The sequence below is a fragment of the Bidens hawaiensis genome, unplaced genomic scaffold (assembly GCF_021521415.1).
Source record: "Bidens hawaiensis isolate Kalapana, Puna unplaced genomic scaffold, B.hawaiensis_p1.1 tig00029009_1, whole genome shotgun sequence".
NCBI classification, from domain to species: Eukaryota; Viridiplantae; Streptophyta; class Magnoliopsida; order Asterales; family Asteraceae; genus Bidens; species Bidens hawaiensis.
The window spans coordinates 239,191-250,220 of record NW_027494773.1 but is presented as its reverse complement, the minus strand read 5'-3'; the positions used below and the strand labels follow the sequence as shown (position 1 = coordinate 250,220).

Below are 11,030 nucleotides of genomic sequence, written 5' to 3'. Positions count from 1 at the left end.
AACGTGATCTTTTTTTTCTATTCTTTTAACTTGACTAATCCGAAACCTGAACTGGTTGACCCGATTAACAGCCCTACGTCCCTACCGGAGATTGCTTTAAATCGCAACTGGGACTCTGGGAGCGGGATCACTGATGACAATCAGTGATGGAATCTCCGTTCACAAACAATCGTCGGCGGTTATGTTGAGGTTTCGCAAGGATGAAGAATCAGATGATCAGTAAGGTTTAAACGAATTGGGGGCAATCAAGAATTTTCTTTATAAAAGAATGAGACGTATGTGATTTAAGTTTGGAACCGAATATATATATGTAGTTCGGTTTTAAAATAAGAAGATACATGTAATTCTCCCATGAAAGAAATAGTTTACTTCTACAACATTAATGTAAAAAAGCTAAATTCGCCTAAGTAGGAAACATAAATAATCACTTCATTTAAAATGACATGCAGATAATAAATAATCACTACCATGTGAATAGCAAACATAATATTAAAGAAAGTACACACACTCTACAAGAAGATACTATTAAATCGTTACAAGATAATTAATATCGAAAACTACTAGATCTTCAATTGACAACGAGTGATAAACTCACACATTGATTTATATGATGAACCATTAATCATCAATGCTTGATTACCACTTTCCCTTAATGATTTCACATTCTTTCTCATCTTCTTTCCTTCTTCACCCTCCATCAAACTCCTAACCATTTTCTCTATCTCATCTCTCTCCACTTCTTTCTCGGCTGGGCACACCGCAGGCCTAACCGCAACCCCCAACTCGTCTGTCAGTAGGGTAGCATTTAGTCTCTGCTCTGAGTACAACGGCCATGCAATCATAGGCACCCCACCTCTAGTACTCTCGTAAACCGAATTCAACCCACAATGTGTCAAAAACCCACCAACGGATATATGGTTCAATATTCTCACTTGTGGGGCCCATAAAGGGACAACTAAACCCTGGTCCTGAGTCCGGTCCAGAAAACCTTCTGGAAGGAAGTCTGGTGGTCCATCTGGACCAGACCCAGCAGTGAAGAACATACTGTCCTTCACACTGCCAGCCGGTGGACGTATCACCCACACAAATCTTTGTCCGCTCAACTCCAAACCCCAAGCCAACTCGGTTATTTGCTTAGCCGAGGGCGTCCCTCCACTCCCAAATGATACGAAAAGCACGGATTCCAGCGGCTGCATGTCAAGCCACTCAATTACTTTATTTCTCTCTAAATAGGGCGGATCTGCCTCTCTAGCCAAAGGTCCAATATCATAAACCGGAACCTTCACAACGGATCGCAAGGCTTCGTCATACTTTAACGCGTCGATAGTTGTTTGATCTAGATCCCTCCATGTGTTTACCAAAATCCCATCACTTAAGCTTGTGAAGTTGACTCCCATTTTAACATACTCATGGTATTGCCGGTTGTTCCGGTCCAGCATCGGGTCAGGCACATCTTTAACTTGAACCGGTACACACCCGGGAATCCTAAGCGGTTCGGTCTGGTCAACGTGTTGACCTTTGACTTGATTATCTAGAATAGGTAAATACATAGTCAATGCCACAAAACGTGCATTGCAAGGGACATATACATATTTTTGCATGTGAAACTCATTTGCTATAGGAAGTGATTCACTAGAGAATAAGTCGGCGATGAGAACGTTTGGACGCGGGCACATAGCGGATATGGTTGACCGAATACTAGTTCTCGCTTCTCGCATCATGATTGCGAGTTGTGTGACCACGGTGTCATTGGGTTGGGGTAGGTTAGAGATGTCTGGTGATGGGATTTTGATTAAGTTGATGCGGGTGGAGTCGGTGTGGGAGTTGAAGAGTTGTGATTCGACGGGTGATGTTTGGGTGGAGACTGCGAGGATGGTGACCTGGAGGTGATGATGGGTGGCTAGACGATTACCGAGTAATAATACGGGTAGTAAATGGCCCATTCCAGGGCTAGAGATTATTGCTACATGAAGCTTATTATTATTGTTATTGTTATTGTTATTGTTATTATCTTGATCCATGTAATTGGTATGAAAGAGTGAGTGTGTATGATTAGATGAACCAAGAGTGAGTTGATATTTAAAGCTAGAACAATCTTGAAAATGGGAATATCATAATTTATGATTGGTGGTGAAATCAAAGGCAACGTTTTCACATGATCAGATCATTTGTATATATGTGCATAGGAGTAAATGAAATCAATTATTTCTGTGGTGATTGGTTCTCTTTGATTATGGGTGGGGCAATGTGATCTATTGTGTAGAAGGAGTTGATTTGATATATTGATAACAATGATAATAATAACGACCAGGTAACAACCCGTCAAGTTGCGGTGGTGCAATGACCCGAATTTCGTTTGATTGGTTAGGTTCGTAACTGTAACAATAATACACCCAAAAAAGTAAATACGCGGAATAGTATTGACAGTTGTGTAACTTATGGTAAAACCCGTACAATGTGGCTGTAAGTTGACACAAATTCGAGCGCTCGACACCTATTTTTTAAAAAAAAAAAAAGAAACAAGCATATTTAAAATATAAAAAAAAGGTATAAACAATAACTAATTAATCCAAAAGTTTAGAAAAAGAGAGGTGCCATATAGTCAAACACAGAGAACACAAAAGAAGAAAATTTAACCAAAAACTTAGTTGTAGAGTGGACTCGATCATGCACAAAACATACATACACCAAAGCCTTAAGTAAATCACCATTCACCATCCCACCACATGATAAGTACATTGATTCCTATATGAATATACCTAAAATCCAAAAAAAAATTAATAAAAACTTTGTGACACCAAACTTGTGCTTTGTAATCATTTATATAATATCTCATAAAATAGTAACCAACTTTTAAAAGTGTTCCAATTAGATCACTCATGCGTATTTTTCTCTAATCGGGTCACTAAATCTTCAAATCGAGTCTCACCGATTTTTTTATACGTCAAGAAAGAAATGGAGGATAAGATGTGGGGGTCGGAATTTGCAATATATGTAGTTATATTTAAAAAAAATTAAAAAAACGTTAATTATTTCAAAATTCAAAAATAAAAAATAAAATTCACGTCGTCACTCAACGTCAACATTAAAAAAAAGATAAAAATATTTCCTATGTGATACAAAAAAGAAAAATGCTAAAAAAACATGTTAAAACCTTTAATTTAATAAAATATGAAAGTTGAGTGACTTAATTTGAATACTTTTTAAAAGTTGAGTGACTTAATTGGAACACTTTTGAAATTTGGTTACTGATGCATAGCATGTTCTAAAGCTACCGTGTGTTGTGATGGAAAAGTTAGTTGGTATTGGTTCGATTTGTTACGTTGTAACAAAATTAGATACGTACCAAAGTAGTAAATAAATTTAAGGGATGGAAAGAGAAATATTTGAAACTTACATGGCAAAACTCCAAACAAATAAACTTTTAAAGTTGTAGTGGCAGCGCCGCAGCCGCAAAGCATCTACTAGTAGTAGTAATAGTTTGATATTTTGCACCAAGAGCTTGTACAAAACATAAAAAGAGTGCAAGTAACATCCTCCACTTAACTATATAATTTATTTATTTTTTCTCTTTTGGAAAAAGGGCCAGTACCCTTGTAAATATATAAAAACTCAAAAGAGGATTAAAATATTAAATACTACTGCCTCCCCTCTTCTGGACAAGTGGATATTACCATAAAACCAAATACAAATGAGACAAAACTATAAAAATAAAAACAAACAAATTACTTCAAGCATCCTTAAGTCATGAAAGTGATGAAACGTGCCATGCCATCTGTTTCGAATTCAAAATTCATTAACGTTCAGCGATGTTATCATAAGAAAATGATATGACAAGAGATGAGGGCCAGACGAACCAATGGACCATATAACATTATAACCCAACCAAAAACCTAGCTTGAGGCCCTCTGAAATTAAGGCTCCCATTTTAAAAAGGTTTGTATATATTAATATTAGCTTTAGTAAATAAATGAATAATAATTAATATGGTTTCTGTCGTTGAAAGTTTGGTAAATGGAAGGTCAAACTGTTTATAGAGTTATATTCAAACTTTTAGTTCTCTTCAAAATGCATATATATATATATATATATATATATATATATATATATATATATATATATATATATATATATATATATATATATATTATCAATAGAATTATGTTAATTATTCCCATAACTCATGGTTTTTGTAAACGCAGCTTTTCAAAATTACAGCTGATTACGAATTATTTAAGATCTACAATGTCAAAAGAAAGATTAAACAGTTTAACTATTTTGTCGATTGAAAAAGATTTTTTGAAGTACTTGATTTGAATATTTAATTAAACAATGTGCATCAAATAAAGCAAGAAAATTATTTTATTTAAATATATTTATACACACTATCTCACTTAAAAAAAGTATTAGCTTTGTCAAATATAAACCGCTTATATTAGGTTGTGTGTTTATGGCGTTAATAAAAACTAGAATGAATAGGTAGTGTGGTTAAAAAACCCATTTGGTAGTATGTAATTTTGCTGCTTCTTTTTTTTTTCTTATAAGGACTTTCTAACCGAGGAATGTATTTTAATTTAGTTAGTTGTTAAAATAGCATAATGAATGAAGCTGAAATTCGAAATGTAAGGAAATAAGTAAATAACATCTGAAAATTAAATAGGAATTGGCATACGATCCAACTAACGATTCATATGAAAACGATTCAAATAACCCCGTGAACCAGTTTTATAAGCCGATTTCCAGTCCAACCAACCATTCTAGTCCGGTACTTAAGAGAATGAATGACAGGTAACATTTAACTTGACAACTTGATTCATCTATCAACCCTCCAACATTTGCCACACCAAAATTTCAAATTAATAAGCTTCGTTTTTATTAAATATTACTCTTAAGTTCTAATAAATTTATGTTTAGATCTTAAAGGTTTCAAGTAAAAACGAATTAAAATGAGTAATTTGACTTCATAATATAGCCATTGAAAGGTTTTATTTAGTCATTTTTATCCACTTTTTAAATGCATATCATTTATAGTTAAATGCATCGATATTATTATAAAACATATTAGGTTAAAACTTTTAATCTTTGTAAAGGTTTTTGTATAAAAATAGATAGAAGCCTATTGAATTAAAAGTGAAGCTGCCATCGAAGGAAGTCCAAAAGAAATAAAAAAAAGTCGGTGCAATTCTTATGATAAAGATATTTTTTGGACACAAAAGAAGCTAAGATTGCTAGCAAGTAACAACTCTTTTATTTTCGATCTTTAAGGCGATGCGTAAGGAGATATTATATGGACATTAATGCATTATAGAGACGGATAAAGTCGCTACACCATCCTCCTTGGGCATTATGGGGAGTTATAAGGGCATATGCGTTTTTACAATAAAGTCTACATGTGTTTTGAAATTGTAATTATTGAATGGACATTAAGATATATTATCCATTACATATGTGTTATGGTAAAAAAAAAGTTGATATTGATGAGATGAAAAATATCTTTTAATGACATTAACCTATATAGATGACGTATTCATGAGTATTGTTGATTTGGGGATAGGGGGGGTTCAGTCTAGTGATTGTTAAATTCCCAAAGCACTAACCTCGTCAAAACCGATCAAGAAACTAATGCACACATTTTTATGGAGATTTTATGATGCATTTGGAAAGCACGCAATGATAAGTTAGTCAACAACAACAACAACACCAACACCCATTCGTAAGGTCGTCATAAAAAAAAGTGGGCCCTAATACAACCTCAGGAATTCATATAAATTCTATTTTAAAAAAAAGTCACTCCTAGAAATTAAGCCTAAAACCTTTGGTTCTATAGACACACGTATAACTTTCTTTAACAATTGTGAGCCCGAGAGGCTGGTCTTATGCAGTGCACCGCCCACTCAGGCACCCATCTCTGGTAGCTCAGGCCTACGGTGAACACCCCCGTCACCCCTCGTCTTTACCCTCGCGGGTAACTTTTGTGGTGACCATTTGATCATGTCATTTAATATTTTTTTTCTTTTTTTGTTTCAATTAATGTAGAAGAAAAAGTTTGTCCTGTCCATTTGTTCATTTTTTTAGAGCATTCACATTTCGTATTTTATGTGAATATGTTATCTATATTGTATATAGTTTTAAGTAGTAGTCAGCTGATGAGAGAGAAAAATTTATATTCACGAGTAAATTTAGAGAAACACTGTTAATAATTTATAATTTTTTAATGTTTTTTGAAAATTGATTTGAGTTGAGGAGAAAAAAAATGTAATGATAAAAGTATAAAAAAATGTTTTATTTAACTGAAAATGAAAAAAAATATATAATATTTTTTAGTGTAGTTATAAAGATGGGGATAGTAAAACTATCAAGAATACTTACCTTTTTTTGTGAAAATCATTTTACCTTATATCCACTATTTATTTATTTTTTATTTACGGTTCATGCCATTTACACATGTTCTTTTAGTTAATTGTAATATAAAATTTGCTTTTTAGAAAATTATTTTATTAGTATCACATTTGACACTTTTGGATTAAAAAACCATGATCATCTAAACCCGTGGCAGCATGTTATTATTGTTATAGTTATTTATGTTATTGTCATCTCCGTACAGGTCTCACAAACTATCTTGAAATTCTAGATCTGGTGTAACTCAAGTACTCAACGACGAATATTATTTTTAATTTTGTATTTACGTTTTATTAATTATTTTTCTTTTTAGTTTGTAATTTGTAATCTTTATTTTATTTATTATCAAAGTTTTTATTTGTTTATGTTTAATTTTGTTTAGTTATTTTAAATAAAAAATAAAATTCTTTTGAGTATTTAGGGTTGTGTCACCACCTATTAGGGTAGTCAAGCGTAATTCAGAGTAAAATGATATGGCAGTGCAGGATTGGTCAGGTCTTATAATAGTTTGAATACACTTAATGTTGCATATACGTAATTGTGAGACGTTGGCTATGCATCCCTAGTGCACATAATGGCTTGTAATGGATGTTAACATGCAAGGACAATAGGTATGGGCCTATTAGCATATCACATTAACGTGTGATTAAACAAAAATTCTAAAGGAAAATTATCAAAATATACATTTTAACCCTTTTTTTCTATTAAAAATCGACATTAACTTTTCTTCTTAACATTTTCAAATTTAACCAATTTGAAGTCGCCACATATGCCAATAAGGTTAAGCCTTAATTGACGCTTTTTGGCACTAAAAATTGATTAAAAAAAGTTAGTGACTCACCCTCTGACTAGACAAGATTTAACACATGCACATTTAGGCTAAGCTTATCCTACATATGCATTTCTATAGCAGTCTATCTTGTACGCTAAAAGGTTCAGGACGGCTTAGCTGTCTTCTCTCTACTTTGTTGTTTGTTTTATAGGCTAAAACCTGCATTTGTAGGCTAAAAATTACCCTATTGTACGTGTTACGTGCCAACTTTTGGTTGGTAAGAAAGTGAAACCCGTCTTACTTCTATTATTTTCCATACCAAAAAGAACCGGCTAATGCTTAAATTTCTTAGCTTGGTACGAAATGTACAGAAATAAGTAATTAAGATCCGAAAATTAATATAATTGACATCCGATCCAACTGACGATTCAAATGAAAACGGTTGAAATTCCCGAACGAACCAATTATATAATAAGCCGGTTTCCAATCCAACTATCCATTCTAGCCTGATTCTTAAGGATGGCAAATCACTTTTAACATGACAACTTCACTTGTCTATCAACCCTCAAATATTCACAATACCATCATTTCAAATTAATAGGCTTAGTTTTTATTAAATGTTATTCCTAAGAGGTTTATATCTTGGTCTTAAATGTTTCAAATGAAAACAAGTAATTCGACTAAACAATAATAAATATTGAACGACTTAATTTATGTGCTCGTATTTGAACTTGTTTTAATATACGTTAATTGCATACTAATTATTATTATTTGCATGGATATTATTATTATTAAACAAATAAGATTAAATTGTTTTATTTTGTTTTATAGGTTTTTGTAGAATGAAAAAAATAAAAACTTTGGAAATATAATTTAAAGAGAAAGTGGATGGTGTCACCAAAACGAACATATTCATGGCAGCTTCACTTTTATTCAACAGGCTTCTATTTAATTAACTTCAGCCCATAATATTTCACCATTTAATTTTCATAATCATGTCTTCAGTTTTCATGGAGCCCAAATAAATATGTATTCGGGTTTAATTTTTTAATTTAATGAGATGTTACGTAATTCTAATTAACAAACGTTTGACGGACCACCTAAAGTATGTGACGGCCCGTCTAAAGGTAATTTTTAATATTTTAATGAGAATAAAGTTTTGAGCCCGTTAAATGAATGCAACATTCTCAAACAATGTTTCAAACTATAAACTAGGCCCCGTAAAGGTAGAAAACCATGTCATACGATGATTTAGGTATTTGATGCGAACCTATTATGCAACTATTGGCTCAAGAACATAAATAGTATCGGGAATGACTGACAATTCAAGAAATTAACAAGGTGAATATGTTCAACTTTTCCAATGAGTCTACACTTACTCTTTTAAATCCGTGAATGTCTATTCACATTTTAAGAGTCTAAAAAGATTTATAAAGGAATTGAATATACTGATCCTTTTAAAATCATTTTTGATATATAAGGTAGTGCTTTTAAGTTTTAACAAAGCATGGGCTATGAGTAGACTTATAAATGTATCCAGTTGTAAATGTGTTACACTAGGCATATTGTAGCCGTACTCACCGTAAACCCATCATGGTGTGACCGTACTGCTGATGAGATGGCTTAGTGTGTATAAATGATTACAGGTTGTAAGTTGTTACCACATATGGTGTGTGCTTCCGTTGAGATGCTGGAACTACCAGATTTTATGTGTCTTAAATCTTAATGTGCTTTGTATTATAAAATTCTCTTGAGCCAATGACGTCATTCATCAGCTTTGTGTTAACGTATTTTCAAAAGTATTTTTCAGAAATAGATGGTATGCAAGGAGGTAGGATGAAGCAAATCAATTCAAAGAGCCGTGAAAAGTAGCAAGTATGGAATAAGTGCACCAAAAGAGGATTCAAACTTAAGTAAAAGATAAGGGGTGACTGTTAGACTTAATAGTTATTATTTTAACCATGTTTAAAGTGGCATGACATGTTGGTTTAATAAATTGTCAGTAAGTTTACTTTATAATTCTGTTCTAAATGTTAGAAAGTCAAGTTTCAGTCAGTTTTGTATTTGTAAATTTTATAAGGATCAATCTGTCAATATGTAAAAAATAAACGAGTATATTCGCCAAAGTCTGTAATCAAACAAAGGCTGAAGAACCCTAATCAGAAATTAAAGTTATTAAGCAATTGTTCGTTGTTATTGCATACACTCACTTTTGATCCAACTTTATTATGAAAAAAGTAGAATTCTTTGGGTAGAGATCAACTTTGAACTAGCTTCCAACAAAAGGTGCTAATTAAACTTATAATAAAATACTTTAATAAATTTTTTAAAATCTTTTTTACCCGTTAGATGCTTATTAAACTTATAATAAAAAAATTGGAAGAAAACTGAATTATTAGAAAATTATTGGATTAAAACATTTGAGAGTAAGTAAGAAGATGATAGATATAAGATAACAAAAGACTCTTTATCAACCAAATGTCCAAATTTCTTTGAAAGAGAAGTATGTGGAAGTGTGTAAATTAGGGGTGTTCATCGAATCGGATAATGGATTATTCAGGTTATTCGGTTCGGGTTATTCGGTGTTGGTGCATAGTGTCAGTAGTTCAGTATCTCGTGTTTTGTATGTATCTGTAATCGTGTTAGATTGTTTGTTTTGGTTTTGAATAGTGTTTTACACAAGTTCGCCTGGGATGTAGGCGAACTTGGAAACAAGCGAAGTTATAACAACTTCGCCTAGTATGTTAGGCGAAGTTGTCGAGGTTATATAAACCTCACTTCGGCTTATCTCGGGGGATCAGAAGACGAGTGTGTTGGTGATTATCGAGATCACGTGTTGAAGTGTTGCAATACAAACGTGTTTATTAGTATTGTGATGTGTGTTTGTGTGTCGGTTCAACTTATTATATATCTTACACTCGTATCGTATTACGTGGGGATTCCGCACCCCCGTGTTACGAGATACTCCTGTGTAGATCCGGCTGGGAACCTACATTCGGATTTGAAAATTTTTGGACCCTATCTGAAATCCTATCCGATCCGAATTAGGAATATTCCTATCCGATCCGAATCTATCCGAATTCAATTCGGATCGGATTCGGATAATATCCGAATAATCCGAAATTATTCGAATAATCCGAAATAAACCTAAAAAATTTTCGTATTTTTTTGTTCCTAACATTTAATAGTTTAGAATCACAATAAACATACAAACCAAAAAATACGAATTCCTCTTAACACAAATTTAAAGTTGTAGGTTCCCGGACGGATCTTACACGGGATATCGCTATCTACGTAGGTGCGGAATCCCTGCGTAGGTAGTTACGAGCGTAGAATACGTAAAACAATCACACGCGATACAAACGAACACGTTATATATTATAACTTGAAACACGTCTATTACAGACTCTCGGCACGTTCACTGAACTCAACAACTGACTCCTCTCTCGTCACCTAAACAATCCGTCGGCTACAGTATATATAGACACGACAACTTCGCCCGATATGTTCAGGCGAAGTTGTCCATAACTTCGCTTGTTCAACAAGTTCGCCTTGGCGAACTTGTCGACAACTTCGCTTGTTCAACAAGTTCGCCTAAGCGAACTTGTTGACAACTTCGCTTACATACATAAACATAAACTTAAACATAATTACATTACAGACTCGATTACAAACGCTAGACTATGAACTACTGACATTTATGTACCAACAGACTCCCCCTTGGCAGTAGCTTCATGTCTTGATCTTCAAAGCTTGTGTCTTGTAATCTCTCGTCTTCTCTTTTCATCTCTTCAAGCATGCACTCCCTGTCTAACACATACAGAAACCAACTTCTGGTACTTCTTAGAAAATCTTCTTA

At 33.3% G+C, this 11,030-nt stretch overlaps 1 protein-coding gene across 1 annotated transcript; it reads right to left on the bottom strand.

Annotated features, from left to right (window-relative positions):
- Window positions 1-421: 421 nt before the first annotated feature.
- Window positions 422-2,002, bottom strand: LOC143578066 (anthocyanidin 3-O-glucosyltransferase 5-like). Its single transcript, XM_077061735.1, has one exon. The coding sequence runs from the start codon at window positions 1,941-1,943 to the stop codon at window positions 561-563; it is 1,383 nt and encodes a 460-aa protein (XP_076917850.1). The 5' UTR covers window positions 1,944-2,002; the 3' UTR covers window positions 422-560.
- Between the last annotated feature and the right edge of the window lie 9,028 nt (window positions 2,003-11,030).

Coding starts and splice junctions, on each gene's coding strand:
- LOC143578066 (XM_077061735.1), bottom strand. CDS start 1,943: ATGGGCCATTTACTACCCGTATTATTACTCGGTAATCGTCTAGCCACC.